We start from the raw sequence: 27542 nt of genomic DNA, 5'->3' as shown, positions 1-27542 counted from the left end.
GTTCCTGAAAGGGGTACTCCCATCCTTTCCAGTCAGACATTTCCACTGCCTGCTCTCACACTGGCACTGCCTCACAAGACAGCCAGTACCGATATGCCACAGGGGGTAGAAACATCCAAACACAGAAACCGCTCCGCTTGGCAATCATATAACTTTGAAGAGGCTCAGGGTGCTCATGAAACTTTTCCCACATACTATAAAACTGTGTAGAAAGAATTTAAGGGTATGAATTTTTTTTTCCTTCCACAAGTATACACTAAAGGATAGTTTTACTATTATATGTAAAGAATAGTTTCAATGATTCTTTTAAGCTCTATGCAAAACTGCTGCTGTCACAAGCTGGGTAAGTTTACCTGTCATCCTCCCCTCTGTTTAGATGGGCTGAATTTTTCTTAGTCTCTCTCTCTCCCTCTAAAATGACTGCACCTCCTAAACTGCCGAGATCCCTTTCAAAGAACGTGACTCCAAGTAAGTGTGGAGGAGGGACGGGAAGAAAAGAAAAAAGCTTTTCAGAGTCTCCACTGGGATTCGACAGACTTCTGAAATAGGCTAGCATTTTACAGACAGCTCATTACATCAGTCACCTTGCAGTTCTGGTAGGCACGGAAAGCAACACTGGTGACGCTCACTCTTAATGCAAGCGTCATTCAGGGAACTACAAACTACCTCACTCCTACATGTATGTCCTTGAGTAGTCCAAGTAAAATTGCTCTCCTTAGTTTCCACACCCTGACCTGGTTTCTCTAACTCAAAAATGGGGAATATTTTAAAATCTGATCTACTCCCTTTAAGTCAACACATGACCCAAACAAACAAACAACCTCTTGTGTGAAATCACACAAGAGATACTGCATCTACTATCATTCAAAGGCATACAATCTACTTCAAAGAAGGCTGGCTTTACCAGAAGAAAGCCCTTCTCATCTACACAATTATTTCCTCAGGAAAACGCTTAACACTGAAGGTAAAAACTCTTATACTGCAAATCATTTCTGTAAGCATATGACATCCTCAGGACCATCTATTCTAGGAAATATCCTGAAACCCTGCACAGTAAAGAAAGTGGATTATTATTCTCCAAATTACGACTCCCTTTTCAGTGAAGGGGGGTGGATGGGGTGGAGGTTTGTTCTGTTTTTTAAATACAGGATTTCCACCCCATCTTTCCATGATACTCTACTTCTGCAGTCTCAAACATATGACCAGGCTGCTGCATGCCTGCTGACTTGGAGTGACTGCAGATTTAGAGCCTATGCACTACTAACACAGGATTGCCAAAGTTTTTCTCCAATTTAGCTCCAGATTTGGACAAAGTTTGCTCATGTGCTACATGCTTACCCAGAATGAGAGCATTCTAGTTAGCTGATATCCAGCCAACAAAGTGAGAGGCTAGAGGGCTGTTCAGATCCTGACCTATATTTACTCAGCTGAGCCGAGTCATAGATTACATATTCCGTTCACATGTAAAACACAATTTTAAGTATCCATGTCCACAACTAAATTCCAGCCTAAAAGCTACTGAGATCCCATTGGCATTTCTTCGTGCCGTATCTGCCCTAGTAGTAGAAGGAACTTTCATTTCAAGGTACAACTTACTCCTTTTGGCTTCTTGACCACTGACTTACAATATGAGTCAAAGCTTCCTAGTGGCTACTATTTAGCTTGCTCCTATCACTTTTGGTAGCAAAGATAGAGTCTGGATGTGAAAGTCTTGAAATAATTTAGAAAGCTCTTCAATCCCTAACGGCCTTCCTCCTTCTCTCCTCCCCTCTTATTTACAAAAAACCCAAAGAAACACAGAATGTTAATACATTTCACAGTATTGTGACTCTGGACTTCCTCTCATCTTGAGATTAAATGCAACATCACATTTAAACACAAGCATACTGCCAGAGTATACTAGGTATTTCGGACACGCAGAGAACTGGTAGAATAATCAGGCTGACTATCTGAAACATTTAGAAGAAAACAAGGGAAATGTCTCAAAGAAATATGTATTTTACTTAAAAGATTCAGGGTATGTAGGATAATTTAATCCCCTCCCCCATATGAATAAATAACCTATTACGAAGGATTACTTTAAATATTGGCTTATTTTGCTTGAATACACTGTACTTAACTGAAAACTGTGCTCTTCAAAAGAGACCGCTTGCCATATTCTCTAAGTACACAGGCAATATTGTTTACAGAACCAAGGAAACTGGAAGATTTGGGACCAGTATGGTATCTTCCTAAATCAGCTTCCGAGAAGAAACTCTCTTCCACTTCAGATTTAAAACTTGACTGAAGACTGAAACTATTTGACTGACCAAAGGCAGCAATCTAAATTTTTGCAGCTGGTTTGGAAAAAGGGCAAGCCACTTGACAGTTGACTGGAGAAGCATTTCCATATGTAGCATTAAGCAATACTTCAAGAAACAGTAACTGCAAAGAGATGCGCACACAAACTCAGAATCAACACTGACATCACGTAATTGCTATTGCAGCAACTGTGTCCTCAGTTAATCAGAGCTGAACAACATTCTCGCACATTTGCAAACAGCAGAGCTGCACTGCAATCAGACATGCAACTGCAGGCCACACACTCCTAAGAAACTTACTGAGGAAGCAGCAGTCACCAGAGGAGCCATTGCTACATGTATTTCAGAATAAGCTACTGTAGCTTTGCTACAAACACAAAGACTATCTGGTGAATTTATACCTGCAAGAGCCATTCCTCCCAATTGCCCTGCAGCGCGTACACTGTAACTGCTCTGTTTTTGTTGAACGTACTCACTAGTAAGATTTCCATTAAACATCTGTAATCTGCAACGCAGAACTGCATTCTCCATCACACTCTTCAAAGAAAGCCAACAAGACAGCATCAGTTACACTTGCAGATTCTATTTATTTTGGTATAAGGAACATGCAAGCTGTTCAAACTAGCAACTCTTCAAGAGTAATCAAGAATAAGAATGAATCTTATTTATTCTCACGCTTACAGAAATTTTGTGCAACAGAGAGGGAATCAAGTTTCACTATTCTCTGAGGAATTTTGTTCTGGGGTTAGATTAGTTTATATTTGCAGCATAAGGCCGAAATGCACAAAATACCCATTGAAAGGAAAAACAACCCAAGTGAGTTTTAGGTGGGTAATATCCAAATGTAATATCTCATGGAGAAAAAGTACTATCAACACATTCATGAAAGATGGAGAACTCCTCTGCAGATGAGAAGTCACGCAGATACATGCCACCGAAATTCATTAACAGCCCAGTGACTAAAATCCTGAGCCCAGGATCCTTCTGCAATCAGTGAAATGAGATAGGAACCTTGAAAGGTTGATTCATGAAGCCCCTAGTGATTTCCCAGAGTGACTTGAATATCGTGATGTAAAGCAGGGTTCAATTATGTACTTTGAGTCCCATGTCACTTATCCTTTCTTTCCAAGTGAAGATGGCTCCCTAGTATAGGCTCAGCAAGCAGAGATCACGAAGCACCAGGCACATAAAAAGTGTGTGCCTTTTCAAAGTGCTGTGTGCTACTTCAATGCAACACCTTCCAATTTCATCTTCATCATTGCACTGCAACTTTATCAGTCATTTATTCATACAAGGTAGCTTAGCTATAATACCTTTAAAGAACAGGAAAGCAACTCAGGTATACTCACACATATGCTCTAGAGCAGCAGTGATGTAGTTCAACTTAGGCCTCCAACTTACCACATTTTTGAAGTCATCCTCTGCTTCATCAAATTTTCCTTGCTTGAGCAGTAAGTGTCCTCTCTGTAATCTTGCCTGAAATGAAACGTAAGATAAATCAAAAGATATTACAAACTGGAATTCAGCAAAGTATGATAATAAGCTTCAGTTTCCTTTAGCAGCAAAAAACCCGTCTCATTTTACTACAGCCAACAAGTTGAAATGGAGATCATAACACCCATTCTTTGTCTTCTGAATTTGACAATGTTCTTCTGAGCCCTCTTTGATGGTAAGGATCACTCTGCACCAGAACTGAGGGACAAAAAGCAGCTGCAGTTTTTATGAGCAGCTGCAACTCATGGAAAGAACTCATTTGAACAGTTGCATAAAACAAAGTGAATGTTTACCTTACACCACGTTCCTGATTATAACTGCTTATAGATTTTAAGAAATTAGCAGAAATAATAAATAATAAACAATCCCCACATTTAATTCTTTCACTAAACTTTCAGAATAATAGAAGCTATGTAAAAATACAAGGTAATTATTTAGAAGATTTTGATTTATGATAAGAGTATTTTCATACAACAATGAATTTAACATTTGCTCCTTCACTGCAAGCTATACGGGACATGCCACTGGCCATGGAAAAAGAAGACAAGAGAATCAAATGGAGAGAATGCCAGCATCAGTCTCCAACTAGTTCGGCAGTCTCCAAATATGGTAAGCAAAAGCGAGCAAGGGGTATGTAAATCAGAACTTGCAACAATCCCATAGGAAGACATTGAGATTAGGACAGTTCCTGTGGAGAAGAGATGCCTCAAATCAAAGGCAGATTAACACAGAAGAAAAACAGAGGCATCTGTGCACCCTCTTCCCCCCGACTCTCAGAAGGCATAGCTTTGGTGACTGAGAAGAGCATAATCACAAGTGAGAGAAGGAAAGCATTTAGCACAAACCCATGAGGAACACAAACTTAATAAAACTACTATTAGTTGTTAGAATAACTGGCTAGACTGTACTCAGCAGAGTTGCAAATTCAAGCATATACACCATTGCTACTATTTTACCCTATTTAAAGCCTCCTGAGTGATAATGTATTATCTATTTCTGTTTAGCAAAATCTGAAAAAATAACCTTCTTCGAAGCAGGTTTTGTGGGTGGTTGGGGTGGGGTTTTTTTTTTTGTTGTTGTTGTTGTTGGTTTTGTTTGGCCTTTTTTTTTTTTTTACACTTGTACAATTTTCAATTCCAGTTATACTTACTGATGTGAAGTCCTGCTTTAGTTCAACCACTTTACTTAAATCACGAATTGCTGCTTTAGATTTGCCCATGGCTAAGTACACTGTGGCTCTTCTGTAATAAGCAATGTAGTTATCAGAGTCTCCCTCTGCAAGTGAAGGAACAGTAATCAGAATACTATCTCAAAGCAACCGAAACTTTGGGTACAGTGAAACTGTAATGACTAAAAATATATTACCTGAGTTTTAAGCCACGGAAAAAAATTGTATTTATCAGTAAAACATAACATTTGTAACATTATCCAAGCAATCTATGCAGTTTGATTATTTAACGACAAAGACTACAGAAACACAGTAAACGCCAAATAGTTAAGAGTACTGAAGTTGAAACATGTACACGTTTTTCAGCTTTGTACAGGAAAACAGCCACTACATACTAACCCTTTATCTCCAACTGCAGGCCTACATTTGAAAGCATGTTAATTCATCATTCTCCATCCCAGTCCCTGTGCATCATATAGGATGCAAGCAAATAATCCCCAAATGACCAATATGTTAGTCCAATGTCATCACAGATGCATAAACCCTTTACACCATCCATTGAAATAGCAGCAACTTCTTTCTTTAATATTCAACTGGGCACCAAAACCCCCACTCAGCGCCAAATACACATATATTACCAAAACCTGAAAGCTAACTTCAAGGCCCACACATTCCATGTTGTCTGCTGATCACACTTCCAAGATTCAGCAATTTTAACACTCTCTATGCTAGCACATATATGTACACCCTTACAGGAGATAAACATCAGTCTCTGAAACCAAGAAGAATTTTCTTAATATTCTTCTCTATGCAGTATTTCAAAGAAACAGATGACAGAAACAGATGACAGTTACTGTGGGCTCTCAAGGAAGGGTAACTTAGACCACCCAAACAACCATATGCAGTAGAAGACAGTAAACGTTTTACTATGCTATTAAAAAAATCAGTCCAGAATTTGTAGACAAGAACACCCATATCTGAGGAACAAAACAAGTATTTCTCTTCCTCACCTCATATGAGGTTAGAGTTGACCTTTAAAACAAATGGAACAAATAGCATTGCCAAAAATCTTATGGTAAGTAACCGAGCTTCATAACTGGCCACCTCCATTACCAAAACACTAGTTCAGTTCTCACTGGAAAAGATACCTCCACTCTTCCTCTACAATGTCTTGGCTGTGGAAATGCTAACGTCCAGCACTGAAATTTAGTAACAACTCCCATGCTTGTATGCCAGAGCATTATGGACATCAAGTAAATTCAGATGTTACTATCTTAAAAAAAGGAATTATTAAGTCCTACTGCATACAACTAAATATGCAGAGTAGGCACAAATCAATAGCTGAAATTAACAACTTTATTAATACACTGTATTAACAACTGTATTAATACAAAGGATGAAAGATAGGAAAGAGCTAACCCAGAAAGCACATTCCAGCACCAGATGATGATCTTTCTGACAGTCAGAATATGGCTTTGCCTCGGTTCCCCAGTACCAGTAATGAACTGCAATTGACATTTACCCAAAGAGAAGGCATAAGCCATCAACTTGATGGGATTGAAGAAAGAATTGTAAATTTAACTGAAGAGAGAGAAAATGGACAGTAGCTTTCTTTTATTTTAGATGTTTGCAAAAAAAGAAAAGTAGGCTGGCTGAGGCAAGACAAAAAGATCTATTTACCTCACAGTCTACAACGATGCATTACAGACAAAAAAGGATTAGGAAAATTTCTTCTCCTGTCCTCTACAAACACAGTAGGCAAATCATGCTTAAAATCTTTTCAAAAAGGCAAAATACAAAGAAGAAAGAAGTCTGATGAAAGTTTAGGCTATCAGGCTTAAATCAACATCCAACTAAGAAAACCATCAAGGTCACAACCGAGGTGGTCCCACTGTAGTTCTACCAGCTGCTTGAGCTGCAGAGGGTTTCACCCCATGCAGGCACCTCGCTGCTCAACCCACTTCACACTGCTGCTGCCACTGCACCACCACCAGCATTTGCATGGCCACAGACTGAGTTTTCACCAAACCCAAGTTAAAGTTTGCCAACCAACAATAAAGGAATAAACCACACTGTAACACTAAGTCTGCTCAGATCCCACAGGAATGCTTTGGCAGTGACACAAAAGGCAACAGGAGTAACAGACCGCCTCTTGGTAGAATGAGGAGCTTCCATAGCAAAGAAGAGGAGGAAGTTCTCCCCTCCACTCCCTTTATATAAGGGAAGTTGATTGTTGAGTACTCGTAGAAAACATTAATAGCTCAATCAGCAGATATTTCATTTACATATCACTGTTAGACCAAGGCATAAATAGAAAAGTTGCAATAGTATGACTCAGTACTGTGTAACACCATGTATTATTCTTCTCACAGAGAAAATGATGCACTTGTACACATTATAACAAAGCCCAACAACTTAAAAAAATAAAAAAAACGATGCAATTGAGAAATTGTAGTCTTAATGGACACTGCTCTGTACTGGTGCTGTCTGTCTCCACGCTTCAATTCAAGGATTTTAACCAGCAAAGTTGCTTAAAATTTATAGAAGCAAACATAACTCCTCAGTTTATTGAAAATGCAGAACACCAAAACAAGAACTTACTGAACTGGTAGTGAAGAGTGTATTACTGTCCCTCTCTTATACTCAACTAGTGAGTATCTCAAACTTGTAGCATCAGTTACACTGAGGTATCACCCAGTTCAAGATTTAATTTATATTAAAAAAAGAGAGAGAGACTATTTTAAGTGTTGTGATTTTTTTACAGTGCTGGAGAGAAGAAAGCATGGATAAACTCAACCTTTCAAAGACACACTTCTAAAAACTTCATAAAGATTAGGTTTTTTCCTAATAGGATTAGATACAGGGCATACCTCGAACAATGATAACAGTCAATTACAATTGCTTCCATACAGCTAGCTTGCAGAGCAGCAGTGACTTAGTGTTCATGTATTATGTAGTTAATTTAACAGTTTCTTTTATCAAAACCAAAGCATAAATATTCTACTGCATCTCTGTTGGCTCCCATCCAAACTGCTGCATAAAGGTGCCCCAAATTTTGAGACTCACTGAATGCAATGTGCAAGAAAGCAGGATACTTAATGAAGCAAATAGTAGGGAAAAAACCTCACCCAAAGGTATTTCAGTGCAAGAGTCACTTTCTTGAGATACGTACCTATAGCTGCATGAAAGTGAGACAAAGCATCTGCTAGCTGTCCAGCAGCCAACAACTTCTTTCCCATTTCAAGTTGTTTTTCTACTTCTGCATTTATTCCACATTCAGCTCCTTAAAGAAAAACAAGAAGATCAAGGTTTTGAATGACCAGTTTGATTATAACAAATGCATACAGTGATAACACAATATATGTAACAAAGTTATTAATATAGAGGGAGAAGTCTCTATATTCATTCCTGGTGAATGGAGTTAAATCCAGTTGGTGGCTGGTCACAAGCAGAGTCCCCCAGGGCTCAGTTTTGGGACTGGTCTTCTTTAATACATTTATCAATCATCTGGATGAGGGGATCGAGTGCTCCCTCAGCAAGTTTGCAGACGACACCAAGTTGGGCGGGAGTGTTGATCTGCTCAAGGGTAGGAAGGCTCTGCAGAGGGTTCTGGACAGGCTGGATCGATGGGCCCAGGCCAGTTGGATGAGGTTCAACAAGGCCAAGTGCCGGGTTCTACACTTTGGCCACAACAACCCCATACAACCAACGCTACAGGCTTGGGGACGAGTGGCTGGAAAGCTGCCCCGCAGAAAAGGACCTGGGGGTGTTGATTGACAGCCGGCTGAAGATGAGCCAGCAGTGTGCCCAGGTGGCCAAGAAGGCCAACGGCATCCTGGCTTGTATCAGAAATAGTGTGGCCAGCAGGAGTAGGGAGGTGATCGTGCCCCTGTACTCGGCACTGGTGAGGCCGCACCTCGAATCCTGTGTTCAGTTTTGGGCCCCTCACTACAAGAAGGACATGGAGGTGCTGGAGGGTGTTCAGAGAAGGGTGAGAAAGCTGGTGAGGGGTCTGGAGCACAAGTCTGATGAGGAGCGGCTGAGGGAACTGGGGTTGTTCAGTCTGGAGAAGAGGAGGCTGAGGGGAGACCTCATCGCTCTCTACAATTACCTGAAAGGGGGTTGCAGAGAGGTGGGTGTTGGCCTCTTCTCCCAAGTGACTAGTGACAGGACAAGAGGAAATGGCCTCAAGTTGCACCAGAGGAGGTTTAGGCTGGATATTAGGAAAAATTTCTTTACTGAGAGAGCGGTGAGACACTGGAATAAACTGCCCAGGGAGGTGGTGGAGTCACCCTCCCTGGAGGTGTTCAAGGAACTTGTGGACATGGCATTGTGGGACATGGTTTAGTGGGCATGGTGGTGTTGGGTTGATGGTTGGACTTGATGATCTTACAGGTCTTTTCCAACCTTAGTGATTCTGTGAAGTCACATCTTCCCAAACTAAAACCACCTGTGGCCTAATAAACACATAGCATGTCTTCTCTGCGCCAAAAAGGATGTCAAAGGAAATAAACACTGTAAAGCATCACAAAGCATTTCTGTTCCTATCTATTCATTAAGTAACACAACTTTTGCACATCAAGCTTTATACATCAACTATAAAAAGTTTGACAAAATACATTTCTATGTGGGCTTTCGTTTGCAAAAGAATCTGGAAAAACACTCATAATGCACACATAGGAAATATAAAAAGGCTTTAAGTTCAATTTCATGACCCTATGGATAACTTAAGACTCAGCTGAGCACTGGTAACTACTGCAGAGACTGGCTTCTCATCTACTGTACTTTTGTCTCATCTTTATCATTTCCAAGGCAAACTGTTTCCAGAGCGTAAGTTTTGATATAAACAATTAAAATTATCACTCCCTTTTCATTTAACCAGTAGTATGAAAATCACATTTAAGTGGTATGCTCTCGAAGTACCAGTTTTAGTTTAAAGCTAATAAATTGCTGCTGCTTAACCAACAGGGAAAGACTACTGTTAAGAAGAAATGAGCAGCTAAGTGCAAGTACACGCTGTATATACATCAATTCTGCCACAGAAGTTTTTCATTTGTACTGCTTCAATCCAGCATTCTTCAAATCAGGACAGAATTTCACTACAACTTACCAGTTTATGACTACTAAAACTTTCACACTATAAACAGTTTTCTTTTACTAAGAGCATACCCTATGAATAAATTTAATCAAGGTAATGTACTAAAATCCTGAATAAATATATTACATTAGAAAACAATGAACTACAATTACCAGGAATTAATTTCTTTCACTCAGGTTTTGTATTGAGCTAATTCAGATAGGCACTTGAACTAAATAATACGAAAAATAAGTAACACTAAATAATACGAAAAATAAGTAACACTAAATAATACGAAAAATAAGTAACACTAAATAATACGAAAAATAAGTAACACTAAATAATACGAAAAATAAGTAACACTAAATAATACGAAAAATAAGTAACACTAAATAATACGAAAAATAAGTAACACTAAATAATACGAAAAATAAGTAACACTAAATAATACGAAAAATAAGTAACACTAAATAATACGAAAAATAAGTAACACTAAATAATACGAAAAATAAGTAACACTAAATAATACGAAAAATAAGTAACACTAAATAATACGAAAAATAAGTAACACTAAATAATACGAAAAATAAGTAACACTAAATAATACGAAAATGTAGCAGCACTTTGAAGCAGTTTCTTAGAGTCTGAATAAAAATGTTATGCTACACAGATTGAAGGAAAGTATAGCAAAAGTTCTCACACTGAAAGGTGATTAAACAACAAAATATTTGTAATGAAAGAACAATGATTTTTGATCACCAAGTCATCAAGACTTTAGAACCAGGAGCTCTCGGCACCTGGGATCGTAATTTAATTTTCCTTTCCTACTCATGAATACCATTCGTAATTATTTTAATTCCACATTATAAAAAAAACTATTGAGCTGTCTACACTAAAATGAACAAAATGCCTTCTATATCCACTGGAAAAAGCTCTATTTGCTAAAAGATTGATAATAATTCAGCAAACTGGATTCAAGGGCTTCAATTCAATCACTTGCTTTAGAACAATGACAGCAAACAATTTCTCTTTTTTAATTTATGGCAATGACTTTGTAAAATAAGCCCCAGATTTCCAGTCAGTAATTTTTTTGTTTAAATAGAGGAAATTAAAATAGTAATTAGTTGTCATACAGTCAATTCAGGTATCTTATTAAACAATGCATTCTAAAATTCATTCTAGGTATGTGTAGCTCTGAATAAAATATAAATAGCTCCATTGATAGTGGAGAAGTATTTCTTGACAGTAACTTTTTCACACACAGTATTCTACTTCAAGGTAGTTTTTATGTGAATGTCCAATTTTCAGGAAAATTGACATTCTTCTTTGTCATTTTGCTTCTTCTCTAGCTTAAAGCTTTGATCACCAAGTAGTCCAATGTCCTCCAAAATGATAAAGCAAGCATTGGAGGGGAAAAAAAAAACCCAAAACAACAACAAAAACTGGGAAAAAAACCAAACACCACAAATTTCCCTGGCTTTGGAAGTATACAGCAACAAATCAGATATCAAACCAAAAACAGACTGAAGTATTTAACATGAGCTAAAACAAGCAAGCAAAAAATTCTTAAGCTTCATCCCTCCCATCTCTCCTCACATACGAATATCTGAAATCTTTCAAAACTTGCTAGCGTGGAGCAGTATCCTAGAAGCGGGCTGTAAATTACTCTTTGATGAACCACCTAAACATGGCATTCATTTTCATAGCGTCTTAAGCATGTGAAGGAGTGTCCTTGTTTCACATTTAGTCACATCAAGATAGCTCCAAGAATAGGTTTTCCACAATTAAGATGTACCTATACTATTCAGCGTCTTTCATACACATTATATTCAGTACAGTTTTACAGTTACATAATAATTTAGGCAGAAGAGCCATCTTTTTCCTTGAAAATACTGAAAATAATAAATAAAGGAAATGAGAAAGGTGACCATTAATAGTAAACAGGTAATTAAGAAAAGCAGGAGCAACACGGATAGAGAAAGAAGGCAAACTGTAAAGGACTGTAGGTTCCCTGCAGAACAAGACTAATTATACTAGACATGCATTAAAACTTGGCTCTGCAAGTTGCTGAACATCATAAATTGATGTGGGAATCTCCAGCAGGAGCCTGTATAGTCAGTGTAAACATGATGAAAAGTGACATTTACCATAACTACTCAGGAACACCTGACAGTTGGGCTGTTTATTCATATAAATATATTCGTTATTCATTTGCTAGCTGTAGGCAAACAATTCCTCTAAATAAACAACCCCACAGTAGACAGCTGAAAACTGTTAACATAGGCACAGGAGTCTAAGGACTCAAATTCTGTGTAACCTACTTAGGTACCTATTCACTCTTTGGTCTAGGAATGAACATAAGGACTCAAGTTCAACTGGAAGAAAAAACAAACCATCCCCACAGAGCTCTTTCCAACAGACAGACAGTCACTAGTGAGCTGGATACCAAGGGTCCAGCACTACAGCTGAAGCAGTTTTATATGCTCCAGCAAGAAATTGAATTTATGCAAGAGATATGCAAACACACTATTTATTTTTAAAACTTCCAAATATTATTTCTAAAGCCTGCCTAATTGTTATCTATTCACCAAGGACCTCAGATGACCACCCATATGAGCCCCAGCTGTCAAATCAAGTCAAATATTCTGGATAAATTCAGAGTTTGTAGTCCTGGCACTGATGCTAGTGTGGAAGAGTCAAAAAGAAAAAAACAAACCCAAAACCCCCACTAAACTACTCCCTGATAAGAATTGGTATCAGTCCTGACAACTCAAAGGAAGTCAGTCAGAAGGCACAGGGAAGATAAGCAGGTGCAGCTAACTTGTTTTTCCAGTTAAATACAGTCACTTCAAGTAAATTATAACTTCCTGGTAGGATTTTTGCTTTGTTAGAGTAACTGGTGCTAATACGTGGGTATCCAAGTATACAAATTTCAACTATATCCTCATATAGGCAGTCACATCCACACTGCAAAAAGCTTAAGAAAGCCCTCCAACCTGTGAACAGTTTCAAGATTTTACATTTGTCTACACAGTCCTCTTTTTCCCCTGTAGAATTTCCACCTACTGTTTTTTTTTTTTAAATCTTGTCCCCAAGCTGGGTAAGGAAACTATGAAAATAAAGAGCTGGTTCTGACTGTGTACCAGAAACAGAATTGTTTCAAAGACAAAGAAGAAACATGCATGTCACCCATCTTAATTACAATGATCTAATCGGTTTTTTTCTCTCTTTTTTTTACATAAAAGCTTGAAGATTGTCTTGTCATGTGAGTGGGAGATCCTGCTTTTGGGTTATTTTCTGATCAGAATGACCCTGTGTTTAGCGTAGTAAGTCTTAAGTTTGCTGTTACTTTTAAACAGGTTAGGGCTTTGCTTTTATGTGTGTTTGCAAGTGTGTTTTTCAAGGACAAGACTGAACAAAGTAAGAAGTTGACAAGCAACCACAGTTTCAGGAGCAATACAAAAAAGCTCACAAGGAGCCTCAGAGCATCCAGTTGAGCCATGTGTAACTTCCACCCATCAAGTTTTTACTCCCTCCTTTTGCAAGGAAAGTTGGTAAATATAGCTAAGTCTGGCAAACCAAAATGCCACCCCCCACAAGTATCCTTTGCTATTTGGGGCAAGAAAAAAACCCTCCCAAACTCAGGATACGAACATACAGTACAGGGGGTGGGGTCAAAAGAAACACTTAAGGCTAGTGGTCTGGCAATAATGAACTGAGCTCTGTATAGTTAAACCCTGTTTCTTCTTCCCCTTATTACACTTCCTTTCTTTTACTACTAGAAAGGAGAGGGGGAAGAGAAGCAATACTCCTCTACCCTCCTCAGTCGCCTCTTTTCGTTGCAATTAGTGTGGACAAACAGCCATGAAGGATGAATCTTCAGGTGACTGGTGTCAAATGGGAGCTTATTCAGCACAAGTCAGGTTATTTGAAGAGGAGGAATTCAGGAAACACAACAGAAAGGGCTGACCTGCAACCTGCCACATCACCAAGTATTCAAAAACTTTTTTACTGAACTCATTTACCAGCCAGATATAAATTAGTATTCATAGATATCAACTCTAAGATACAAAGTTTATACAGGCCAACTGTTGCACTGATCCATGAATCAGATGGCACAAGGCAGACATCTATTATCAAGACAGCTAGATGCAATTTTAAATGTGAATATGAACACCTTTGAGTTCAAAGACTGGTAATATTGGAGGGAAAAAAATCCAGATATTTAAATAATGTAAACCCCCTAAATTCCCTAAATACATACTCTGGAAAATGAACTCATGAACTAAGAGGTTAGTAAATTCAGTAAATAAGATCCAGAACCATCACTTTTCATTCTATTACTGTACATCTTTATTAACTGAAGTTAAGAACATATACCCCAAACTAGGAAATGTGGCTTTGGTAAGTCGACGTAGCCATTAAACCATATACTTGAAATAGCTTAGCAACTCCACAAAAGAATCCTCAGCAGGAGCATCACTGCCACAACCTTAGGAAAAAACCAAAATGTATACTTCGACCACAATTATTATTTTTCCTCTAACACTACCAGAACACACATCCAAAAAAGCAATTCGACACCACAGTATGTAGTCTTATACTACAGAGCATCTTTGCCACAGCATGTTCCTGCTGCCACTTAGCCAGCTGAAGTATTCATTAGTTTAGTACATCAACTGAATTTCTAAGGCCAAGTACAGGTTAGTCTTAAGTCTACAGACTTATTCTGACTATTGACAGCTTCAGTTCCACTTCATTCTGCCACTGCCAGTTACAGAACGTTCCCCAGGCAAAACTCTGCCTGTGTGCACAGCTGTATAACCAAGTTACACATTTAACAGGAGCCTGTGAATATAAGTTTGACCATACAGGTGTTGCTGACAGTGTACTCTGAAAACAAACAGGCCACACAAAGTGCAGATGAACTCCTCTGCTGAACTTCAAATACTAATGGTGAGAGAAAAAAAAAAAACACAACAACAAAACAAAAGTATAAACAAATGCAAACAACTGTGAAAAGCCTCAGCAAATTTGTATGTCTGGCACTAATAATGGCTATGGCTGAGAAGTACCACTGAAAAAGCCTTTGAACTTGGAAACTGTGCAAAATTCATACAGAAGTGAGAAATTCAAGGCCGGTATGGAACTGGCCAGTGCTGTCACACAGTTGCACTCGAGAACAGCGCATTTTTGAGACCTCACAGTAGCCGGCACCCTATCAGCAGGCCAAGGAAAACGAAGCACACATCAAGCTGCCTTAAACAGCACCGCCAGCAATTCAGACAAAACCGAAGAGGTTACAAGCAGTGACGGTGTCCTCATTACAGACCGTTCGCAACAGCCTTGATGAGGTGGCAGTTCTGCACCTCCTTCTTCCTCACACCCTGCCCAAAAACATACACACACAAACACCCCCCCGACGTCCCGCGGGGGCTGCCCCGCCGCCATGGCGCTGGCGGCCCCTGGGCCTCCCCCCAGCCCGGCCAGCCCCGCGCACCGCCTGGCTCAAGCCCGCTGGCGCCCTGCGGGCAGGCCGCAGCCCGGCCGGGCCCACTCCGCTCTGCCCCAGCACCTCGGCCCGGCTATCCCGGCTGCCCGGGCGGACACGCGAACACGCTCAACCGGCACGACCGCTGAGGAGAGCCCGGAAGGGAGAAGGGCGGTCAGGCACCAGCTCCCCCCGGCCGAGCACCACTGTGGGCCCAGCAGCAGCCCCACCTCAGGCTCGCTTGCCCCCCCTACCGCCACACACACACCCCGGCCGGGCCGCAGCTCCGCCGCACCCCCTCACCGACCCCACGCGCGGCCCCCGGCAGCAAGGCGCTCCCCGGAGGCGCGGACACCTCCCGCAGCCCCCACCTTGGTACTGCAGGTCGAAGAGCACGAGCAGGAAGGGCAGCGCGGAGCCCAGGCGACCGGCGGAGGCCGCGGGAGACACCATCTCCGACGCCCCCCGACGCCCGCGGCGACAGTCGCGGCACCCTGGGCCGACGGCTCCAACTATTCCGGGGTGGGTCGTGGGCGCCGCTGATTGGCCGCGCCGCGCGTGCCCGCCCCTCGCGCTCGCCAAACGTGGAAGCGGCGCGAGGGCGTCCATCCGCGCAACGCCGGGCCCCGCCTAAGCGGGGGGGAAGGGAGAGGGGGGCGCGGCTCTGCGCCTGCGCGGCACAGAGGCAGGACACCGCCGCCACTGAGCTTGCGCGAAAGGGCGGCCTTCCCCCGCCCCCGCGCCTGCGCAGGAAGGCGGAGCGACGCCACCGCCCACAGCAGGGGGCCTTCACTGGAGATGGCGGCGGGGGCCGGTGGCATGGGTCGGATGTCGGGCCCCAGACCTCCAGCAGAAAGATAAACCTTGAGTGTCCCTATCTGCTTCTGTATTTTGTCTCGGGTCTCTTTGCCCACCCCCTCCTACCGCAGCCAGGCTTCTCCTGGGGCGAGGAGGCCTTTGTTCCAGGCCCGGGTTTAGCCCTTCTGAGGGTGCCCCGCAGGTGCTGGCAAACCTGGAGAAGGACGCGGCCTGCTTGCCCCGGGCCAGCTGGGGGGGTGAAACGGCTGGCGTCGGAGCTAACGGAGTGAGTTTAACATCGTCAATACACAGGGCCAGTCCATGGGGTGTGACGGTTGCTTAATTGTTTGAAGTCAGTATCTCGGGCTTACTCACATTGTAAAAAAAAATCGGGCAGTAAGTCACAAGTAAATTTTTCTTGGTTCTTTACCGCTGTGCCTGACCTAGCCACAGAGCAGAGGAAGGCAAGTGTGATTTCAGACTCTGCTTGATTGTCCCCGGGTCACAATGCTGTTTTCCATCGAGAGGAAAGCCAAGAGAGCCACCATGGCCTGAACTGTATGCTGACACCCAGGCATGCCAAAAAAGTATTAGGGAATTGACCAGACTGCAGAAAAACTGGTGATAGGACTTAACAGAGCACAGTATTTTCACACTAAAATTTCATACTGGATTTGTAAACAGAGCAAAGCCTATGTAAGACAGCCTGCAATCTAACATGTATTTTTGGAGACCTCTTTTCCTTTTTTTCATAATGAAAATACAATCCACTCTTAGCTACCACAGAAAAACTAATCTTGTATGTGTCTAGTTGTTCATTGTTTCAAATCATCTGCCTAGTGTTGGATAAACAGTTCGTATTGGGGGCGTATTACATGTTATACCCCATCAATGTAAAAAAAATACCTTGTTCTCAGGGGAAAGCTGCCAAAAAAGTAAAAAACTTGAGGCTTGAAGTCTGATTTGGCAACCACAGAAATTTCTTTTTTCATTCTGCAGGTGTGGTTGCATTACCTTTCTCACCCTAGATGATACAATTTACAAGCTTTCTTGAAAGATCAGAATGAAAAAAGTTATCCCTTTTCAACATTTCATCTGGAAGATGATGCTGCAAAGGTATCACCTTGAAATTTGACCTGCAGAAGATACTCAGAAATAAGAGCTTGAAATAATGTAAGAAGTGATAGATGTGAAATGAATAATCGATGACATTCTAAAGATGTCAGCATGAGGAAGAACATGACAACTCTGTAGCACTATGGATAAGACAAAGTAGGCAAGCCTAAAACTGAACTGAGCAGAATGCAATCACTGTTACGGTAAATGAATTCCTTTGATTTTACCTGAGGAAAAAAGTATTAGACCAAAGCCAGATAAAAGTAATATGAAAGGGAATTGTCATCCTCTGAGATAACTGAAAATAATGTTAAGGATTATGATACACTTAATGGACTGTTAATAACAAGATTAGGCAAAAACAATCTGAAGAAAACTCGGTACTTCATACTGGAATACCAGGCATAAAGATTCAAGCATCAAATCCCTTAAAGCAAGGTGGAAGTAGTATGATTAAAGCATCAAGTATCATTTTGAATAGATGCTTGACAAGCCCTTTTTCCTTGACCTTGGCCCTGAAATACTGAGCCAAGGTCAATATTTCAGGCTGACACAGTAATGTAAAGAACAGTGTGTAATGCCAACACTACAAAATGATTGCTCAAAGAGAAAGCATTTATCATTGTCACTCTGTGCTAGAAATGCCACCAGGTACACAGAATTACACAGTAATTCTTGAAAAAGACCAAAAACCATGAAGGACCATTCTTGATTATCATAGCTCCCCAAATGTATATTATTTAGATGTTACGAATAAACCTGGGAGAAAAAGTTCTGTAACACATACTCCCTTGTGCAATTTAGAAGCAGAAGAGGAGAAAAACTTGAAAGACCAAAAGCATATGACATGCCAACATTGTATTTTGGAATTTGAAAAATAGCAAAGCAATACAGCTGTAATGCAAAAAGTCTTTCAAAGGGATTCATCGAAATTAGACTGGTAATTCTTAAAACTTAGAAGTTTTCAGCAGTCTTGAGTTTTGGAGTGAAAGGGTAGATGGCAAAGGCTACACTAATGTTCAAAATGCTCAAAAGACTGAAAACTGAGGAATTTTCTCCGAGTTACTGCTGGTAATATGTATAGTAACAGCAGAGGGCGGCAATTAGCAAGGAATGACTCTTGAAGCTACTCATTGCTTCTAACAGAGACGGTGAACTGAATATGGTGACATATGGTGGAGATAGTTAAATCTGTAGTTTATCAACTGAGAAGCCTTCTCAGATATAATACAGTAAGAAGTCTGGATTAGATGGGACAACACACAGGGTCCTGGAAGGACCCTGGTATGTTTGGCAGTACGTTTTAATTTCCAAAACCACCCAAACAAAGTTTCCTGATAACAGGAAAAGAAGCAGTATAGCAGACTGTTATGTTGCATGCACAGTCTACTATGAAAATAAAGGAGGAGGCGAGAGAGGATGATAACACAGAGATACTATTCTCAGGGCTTCTTCTTGTGAGAGGTCTCTCAGACCTTACACCTTGTTTTTATTCTCGCCTATGTACATCCCTATCAGAAACTTCACTGTGTTGGAGCTAAATGAAATAGCAGCGTACATTCTGGTTAACATGGGATTATTGTTCTTGTAGCCAAATCTTTTGCTAATTTCACATTTGGATTGGTGTTCAGAGGAGAGGACTTTAGGGAAATTGCTTTTTGTGAGCTCCTTTTGCAGTAAATGGAAGCAGAAAGGCTCCTACAACCTGCAGTTCAGCACAGAACTTAATTTTCATGCTCTAAACTTGCACTTGGAAAAGCTGATCTTTGTCCATGGACTTGAAAGGGAGTGTGAGGGACCAGGCTTGTTTAGGACAAGGCTAGCCTCTGTTAACACTTCCGCCTCTGTATTGTCCTAACAAAACTCTGCATGTATGATTTTGTCATATGTGTGATGGGAGAAGTACATTTCTGGTGTGGAATTTTTTAGCCCTCTGTGCTATGACCTTGTGTGTAGATGCTATATAAAAATACTAGCTACTACCTGCTATTTATGCTGCTATAAATATGCTTTACATAGCCCATTTCATCTCATTTATTTTAAGCTTATTGTAATGCAGGTCCTCAAGTCTGCTTTATTCACTAAGCTATATCACTAGTTAATTTGTCATCAGGGCTGTGTTATATGTGGGACAGAAGTTGCAAAAGGGTGATTAGACATCAGTGTTTCCTTACACTTAAATTTAATCAGGGGAATTATACTATGTCTGCAACTTTTCTGACTAGCCATGGTAGCAACAACAAACTCCAAACATCTCAAAACGCACCCACTATCTCCTGCCTAACTTAACCTTCTGCTATAATGAAGTGTCAAATAGGGAAGGAGATATTAGGAACCCCTTTTTATGCTTTACCTTGACATTTTAGTGTCCCAGTTAGAGTTAGCCGAGTAGCAGATACTTTGGGGTTTTTTTTGTTTGAACCAGAAAAAGTCTAGAAATAATTCAAATTAAAACCTAATTTCAATATGAAACAATGCAACCCAACAGTATTTTTTCAAGTATTTTAATTTAAGATAAAACCTCACTTTTGTTGATTTTGGGAGAGGGAAGTCTTGAGAGAAAGCAAAATATTTCCTTTATTATGAAAACACACCTCTTTTAAAAAATTTCTTTTTTTTAAGGCATAGAACATTTTTCAATTAAAATGCCTCTCTAAAAGTCAAAAAACTTTGCTTCAAACATTAAAATACTGATATATTTCTGAAATAAAGCATTCTGGTTTGAAAATATATGGAAAATGTTAACATTAATGAACTCTCCTCTTTTTTTATTGAAGCAATTTATGAAATTCAGCCTGTTTTCATAACTGGTTTTGATTTCCCTGAAACTGCTTTTGGTTTACCTATCATTTATTACAAATATTTTTCTCAGCTCAACTCCGAGTTTCAAACCTACATGATAACTGCAAGCTGTTTGTTTCTCTCGAACGTCTCTTTGATTTTAAAAACTGAAAAATATCATTGACAAAGTACTGTGCCATCACTGAAGGTGTTCGTTCCTATCTTATGTCCTGCCAAAACACCAAGGTCAGCAACGCTCACACTTCTGAGAATTTAGAGTACGAAGTTGGAGTATGTATGTGTGCAAACTTACATCTGTCTGCTCCAGCAGACACCTCCATACTCTTCCTTCCTATGAAGTGGGAGTTTCCTGCATCTCTTAAGCAGTTATTCAAGCCATTTGGCAACAGAATACCCCTCGTGCACATTTTTACAAGCATGTAAGCCACTAGCATGTGATACCATCTAGCATCCTCTTTTATGCACCCACCTCTGAGTCAGCATACTTCATTTATCCTCTAACTTCTAACAGTCCAAAAAGGCAACAGAACTGGTCCTGCTGATGGGGCAATGATGGCCTGAGGAACTGAGGCATCCTGCATCTCTCTTATGACCAGATATCCAGAGGCCAAGCAGAGATCATCATATATACACATTGCTTTTCCTCACACTCACAGGTTTTCTCCAGCTAATCCTTCTTGCCATTCAGTCCTGCAGTCTGCAGACAAGTGCAGCCTAAGGAAGACAACAAAGAGCTTGTGTACATCCTGCAGAGTGGCTGGTATGTTAATTAACTCTTCATTTCTTTCTTTTCCGAAATGGGAGTTTTGCTGAATCCCGGACTCTGAAAAGTCCTGAACGAGCACAAAGTCCTAAGGCATGCCTTTAAATTTTGAGTATCAGGATTGATGCCATTTGAAAAAAAAAGGAAAATGGAAACAGATTGTCCTTGTATGCTTTGTGACTGAGGTTCTGAGAGATGGTGGTGCATTTTCCTTTTCCATACAGTTTATTTCTTGCACACAAAAATGATTGTGTCCCAGTCAGTGTAAAAGTGCAATGTAGTTGCTAGAAAAAGAACAAATATCTAATGTATGCCATTAAAAATTCACCTAGAGGTTGCTAAGTGTTAAAAACTAAGTCCTCGTTTGGTTTCAGTGTTCAGTGACCTTCCTATTGCTCCAATTATATCAACGGTTTCTAAATACAAAGAAGTTAGATACCACATGTGTTAGACAATGGACAGTGTGGATGTTTTTCTGAGTGCAAACCTGAGCTTGGCTGAGTGGAAGTTAGTGGGTGAACCCCATGGGTTGGAAGAGCCTACCTGGAGCTGCAGACAGCCTGGAAGCAGTGCAAATACAATTCCTGTTTCAGCACTGCATCCCAAGCTCAACGACAGGGCTCTGGGGTATGCGGGCTGTTTAGTTACAGCAGACAGTGAGCCATGCTGAGGCTGACATCATTTGAGTTGCTCTGCTGAGTATCTATAGAGGCTCCTGGTCAAACTCTGTTTGCAAAGTAATGATTGGAGCCAAGGGGAATCTCAGTCATTCTGCCTGGGGTCCCTGCCTGCAGCCTTCCCTTTCCTCATCGCACAAAGATACTTTGTGTGCAGCCTGAGACTCTTGGCCATATGAAAATTGTGACAGGTCAAGAAAGGGGTTTAAATGGTCAAGAAAGTAGCCCTGTGCTAAAACTATGGTACCTGCAATTACCTTATTGTTCACATATTGGGAAAGAAGTTAACGGGAAGGCAAACGTTATCAGAAATGAAACAGCAATTTCAGGTTACACTCACCCAAGAAGAAGTGAAAAAGCTTCATGATGCTGTTCTTAGCATATGACTTATGTGTTCACCACAAATAAGACAAACAGGACACTATTACAAGAATACCCATGTGTAAAGTAGATGAAACTCACAATCAGTGTGCTTGCAGACATTTTTTTAGAGTTAAGTTGAATTCCCTCCATGTTTGGGAGAAAGGAAGATAAATGAACTGTGTGGCCATCTCAGTAAAATCCAGCTAGACTCGTTATGTGAAGACAAACCTTTAAGAGAAACTGTTTTATTTGGAGAAAAGAGAAGATTTAGTTGGATAAGAGTCTGAAGTACCCAAACTTGAAAATGAAATTTGTTAAACTACATGGGGCAGTGTCTATTCAAACTGCTTAATCACAGCTGGTGGTGTGTGTTGGAATGAAGGAGGTGGCACAGAGGAGACAGGAGTGGCTCATCCTACCTTTCTTGTCTTTTAAATGCTTTGTTTTCCTGTGATAAAAATATATATTTAAATAATTCCCTCAGGTAAACTAAGTGATGGAAAGATCGAACAGATGGAAGTATTATAGGCATTAAAATTGAAAAATGTGCCATGGAGGGAGTTGGCAGGAAGGAAATGATTAAATAAACTGAGAATCTGGCTAGACTCATTATTATACCTGTACCGTGCTACTCAACTTTCCACCAGCGTTAATGATTACTGGTATGTGTCACTCTGAGAGTGCTGCAGGAGGAAGATTACTGAAGAGTCTATTTCTCAGTTCCCAAGACAGTTTTTCCACTGCCCTCTCAAATTAAAACATCTTGTAGAACATGTGTGGTATCCTCCTCCATTCCACAAAACACACAGATAAATTTTTCACTTAAGGCATTGCATCAGGGCCCCGAGGGCACCGCCAGGCCTGGCTGTCCCTGTCCAGCCTCCCCCCACCTGCCCAGGGCCCAGGACCCCATGTCATGTTCCCTGGGGTCCTCAGCACCTGCCCCAGTAATGCCCAGCGCTGCCTGGCCATGGGCCCCAGGAGCCTTGGCCCATCCCTGTCCCCAGGGAGGTGCCTGCTGCCTGGGGCTGGGGCTGCCCTGGTGCCCCCGACTGCCCTGCTCCTGGATGGGATGGTGGGCCGAGCCCTGGCTGCCAGGCCCTGCCCTGACACCCCATGGGGAGCAGCCAGCCCACACTGTGCCCTGACACCTTTCCAGGCTATCCAGGACATTTCCCAAATAGCCACAGCCAAGATGCCATCGTATTTCACCTCACAATCAGAATAATTTCTCCTTTTTGTGTTCTCAGGTTGCAGGTACCCTCCATAAGCCTCACAAATACCTTGCTCCAATCACAATATACTACGTTTACTTCTTGCACTTTAACTCACTTTCCTCATCCCATTTTAATTCTTTAATTCTTAGCTTTCCTCACCAGCTTCCCCATAAAAGTCTTTCTACTTCCCAGAAACCTCAGGTCTTCCCTACTTGTTTTTAATCAATTCTACTGAGAAAAAACATTGCACTCTGTCAACAGCATTGCACTGTGTCAACAGAATATGGACTATCCTCCTAGAAGAGCAGCTCATACAAAATAGTTTCATAAAACCATCACACACACAACCAAAACATAATGCCAGAGTCCTCTGCATTAAGTAGAGGACTTAAGTAGTAATGTAGACTTAACATTATTTGATAAGCTTGGACCACAAATTGGGAATTATTTAAACCATTATTATTTAAACCATTCCCCATAGTAGGCTGGCATGTGGAAAATAGTGTGTTAGTGAGCAATAATGAGACTAGAATCAGGAAAGTGTAGAATTTGAAGTGTGAAAGCACGGGGTAAAAAGCTGGGAATAAAACAATGCAACGAGAGGAAAAGGTTTTGTGTTAGGACTCTAGAAAGTCTTAAGCGGCTCAGCCCAAATTTTAGCTTCCCAAAATTCCCATTCAGCTATCGTCTATTACTGTAAAAAAAGGTTGGAAGCCAACTGGACAAGTTAATATTTCACTGTCTCCCAGGCACTTAAAGGAAAAAACACAGCACCTTGTCTGAAAATGCCCAAAGCACCGTGTCTTCAAGAAATGAGCTGCTTAGAGTCTTTTTCAGTGCTTCACAGTGTGCACAGGCTCGGCATACCCTTAAGATAGTTCACCGGAGGAGCATATCCCATGTGTGTTCTTGCAGTACATCTGCTGAATTGCCCTGCAGAAAAATGTAACAGATGATTGAACTTCAAAAGGCGGCCAATGGAGAAAGTTAACTGTCTCTCAAGGCAGCAATTCAGAGGGTACATCACCTGTGCAGCTGGGTATCAGCTGAAACCTTCTTGGCAGATGTAGGTGCACATTGGATTTATGGTGATTGTACACCACTGCCTGTTTGTGCATGAACAGTTATCACCTGTCTGTTCCAGCCGGACTGCTGGCTGTCCTAAAACTCCTGTGTCAAGCCATGCTGATCAGGCGAAGCTAAAATGCTCTTGGTCCTCTCCTAGTAAATCCACGCATGTTTTAGGAGAGTACTTTTGTCACCAAGCTATGTGGTACAAGGTGAGGATGGAGGAACCAGGCATGAATGTGGGTTAAAGAATACCCACTCTTGCCAAGTGAGGCTGTACCACTTGCAGCAAGTAATTAAAGATTAATCGAGCTCTGGAAGGAAGTTAAGAGGGTGTCATGGTTTAAGCCCAGCTGGCAACTAAGCACCACATAGACGCTCGCTCACTCCCCCCCTGCCCCAGTGGGATGGGGGAGAGAATCAGAAAAGTAAAAGCGAGAAAGCTCGTGGGTTGAGATAAGAACAGTGTAATAAGTGAAATGAAATAAAATAATACTAATAATGGTAATAATAATAAAAATTGTAATGAAAAGGAAAATTACAACAACAAAAAAAAAAGGCAAGTGATGCAAATGAAAACAATTGTTCACCACCCTCTGACCGATGCCCAGCCCAAGCAGTAGTCCCCTGGCCAGCTTTCCCCCTAGTTTATATACTGAGCATGACACCATATGGTATGGAATATCCCTTTGGTCAGTTGGGGTCAGCTGTCCCGCCTGTGTCCCCTCCCAACTTCTTGTGCACCCCCAGCCTACTCACTGGTGGGGTGGTGTGAGAAGCAGAAAAGGCCTTGACTCTGTGTAAGCACTGCTCAGCAATAATGAAAACATCCCTGTATTATCAGCACTGTTTTCAGCACAAATCCAAAACATGGCCCCACACTAGCTACTATGAAGAAAATTAACTCTACCTCAGCCAAAACCAGCACAGAGGGAAAGAATGTCTAGCAGAGTAATGGCCCTCCCCTCACAGAATAGAAAACTTGGTTCTAGCTCTTGTTCCAAGGGCTGCTTGTGTATTTTATATTAAAGAGATACTAGAATAAGTGACCAACATCCAAGCGCATCACTTGATACACACTTCGTCTCATCAACTGACAAGATAGTCCAACATTTTCTTACCCAGTTAGCATTTACTTTTATATAAAAAACAGCTTCAGCAAGACATTCTTAGAAGGCACACTGAACAGACTGGTTCTTGGGCACAGAAGGGACTGCACTTGCACATCTTGCTTTCAAAGTGAGTGCTCCGGCCGTTCACAATGCTCATCAACTCGTATTGCATATTTGCCTCTAATCCTGACCCATAGAGGCTGTGACTGTTGCATTGCTAGTTTTCAAATTCCGCTCTTCATTATTAGTAAGCCTTGATATCCCCATCTTCCTTGAGCCATGCCTGCTTTAGTAGCTCAACAGGAACAGATCTGCAAGAGGACTTGACGTCCACATTTTGCACATGTTCAGGTTTTCCTTCAGACTAGCTCTAGCCTGATCCTGTGGACTGAACACCTGTTAGTGACTGGAGCGCACTGAGGTCCCCTTAGGACATTAAAAAGTGAAGCATCCAAATGATTACTTATTTTCTTAAAGCTGGTGTATGCAGCATATGTGCCCACATCAACACTGTCGCAACAGAGTGTCATGGTTCAGAAAGGAAAGTTGGTGTCTTGGGAGGTCTCTGAGCATGCATGTTGAGGGCCAAAAGTTTTACAGAGCTTATTGCTTATGTACTTTGGGAAAAAAAATGGTGTCTCCCTGGCCAAATGGAACTCCTCAATGAAGATTAGGTGTTGTAAATGTGCAGTGGTCATCTCCTCCACTGAATCTGCTGGCATATTTTATATTAAATACAAACTCTTTGAATATTTCCTCCTTGCCACAAAGGGCGTGTTTTGGAAAAACACAATTCAAAACCTTACAGGGAAGAGGAAGAAAATTAGGAGGATCTGATGTAATCCGTAGCCGTTGGAATGATTCTGCCTGCACGATACATCTTTTCACTGAACCCAGTCTCTTCACCTGCTATGACTTAGGTTAAGATACCTTCAGGAGAGCATACTCCCGCCTTACCCTCGCACTGGAACTTGGCGTCCTCTTGCACACGTGAGGAAAACACCCATGAAAGAGCCACCCCCGCCATGGGAGTTAACATTACACTCGCTGCAGTGCCCTGCGGGCCCCCCTCCAGCCCCGCGGGCAGGCGGGCTCCTGCCTCCGCCGCTGCTGCCCGCCCGGCGGCGGCTGGGGCTCCCCCTCCTGCTGAGGAGTGCGCCGCTTCACAAGGATAAATGCATTGCTTTCGGTGACTGCGTGACAAAAAGTGCCTTTAATGTCCAAAGGGAACCTTTCAAAAGCTTCTTTTATCTTCCTTTGTGTTTAAAAAAAAGAAGGGAAAAAGGCTGCTTCTGGTCGGAGAGGCTCGGGACGCCGCTCCTGGCTAGGACCAAGACAAAGGACAGACATCCCGCCTGGGCATAAACATCCGCCGGGCAGCTTTCAAGAGCCGAGAGTCAGCGAGCAGCGGGGCAGCCCTCGCCTGCGCCCCGCAGCGCCAGCCTCGGCCCCGAGCCCCCCGCACCGCTCCCCCCCGCCGCCGCCGCTGCCCCGACTCATGCTCCGCGGCCTCGGGGCGGCGGGAGGCGCAGGGGGATGGCGACGGAGGAGGCGAGGAGGAGGAGGAGGAGGAGGGGAGCTGCCTCCCTCTGCGGCACGCACCAGTAACCGCCCGGGTCGGGGGCGGGAAGCAGCCGCAGCCCCGCCACCCCTCCGCGCCCGGCGGCGAGGAACGGCGCACCGCGGAGCGCCTGGCCGCCCCAGGCCCCGCCGCCGAGCAGCAGCCTGAGGTGAGTGGAGTGGCTCTCCTCTCCCCCCGCTCCCCCGCGGGGCCGGGCAGCCGTTGGGGCGCAGGAGGGTGAGGGGAGGGAGGCGCTCGGCACGGCCTCTCCTCAGGGGGAGGCGGGAGGGAGGCCGCTTTCCGAAGCGGAGCCGGAGGTTTTGGCTCGGGGATGGAATCCGGCTTAGGGCCTCCCGCAGGCCCGGCCCTGCTCGGCCGCTTCCCGCGGCGCGCCGCCGAGGGCCCCGCTGACTGCCCGCCGGGCCCGGGCCTGGCCGGCGGGCACCGCCGGGGTGAAACGCCGCTTTTCCTCTGTTGCCGCCCACCCCGGTGGGAAGGGGTGTCCCGGCGAGCAGGCCTCCTCCGCCGCCCGCGA

The 27542-nt window shown here is 42.4% G+C and overlaps 1 protein-coding gene across 1 annotated transcript in view; it reads right to left on the bottom strand.

Moving 5' to 3' along the window:
• Positions 1-15983, bottom strand: part of DNAJC3 (DnaJ heat shock protein family (Hsp40) member C3) — a 36648-nt gene extending 20665 nt beyond the window's left edge. Inside the window, exons 1-4 of the mRNA XM_059834639.1 lie at positions 15902-15983; positions 8135-8245; positions 4945-5069; positions 3702-3776 (exon numbers count right to left, since the gene is read on the bottom strand). Of these exons, the coding sequence (XP_059690622.1) occupies positions 3702-3776; positions 4945-5069; positions 8135-8245; positions 15902-15983 (393 nt within the window). The remainder of the gene's footprint in view (positions 1-3701; positions 3777-4944; positions 5070-8134; positions 8246-15901) is intronic.
• Between the last annotated feature and the right edge of the window lie 11559 nt (positions 15984-27542).

Source organism: Gavia stellata, chromosome 1 (assembly GCF_030936135.1).
Source record: "Gavia stellata isolate bGavSte3 chromosome 1, bGavSte3.hap2, whole genome shotgun sequence".
Taxonomy (NCBI): domain Eukaryota; kingdom Metazoa; phylum Chordata; class Aves; order Gaviiformes; family Gaviidae; genus Gavia; species Gavia stellata.
The sequence above is the reverse complement of the archived record's forward strand: the minus strand, read 5'-3'. Positions and strand labels throughout refer to the sequence as shown.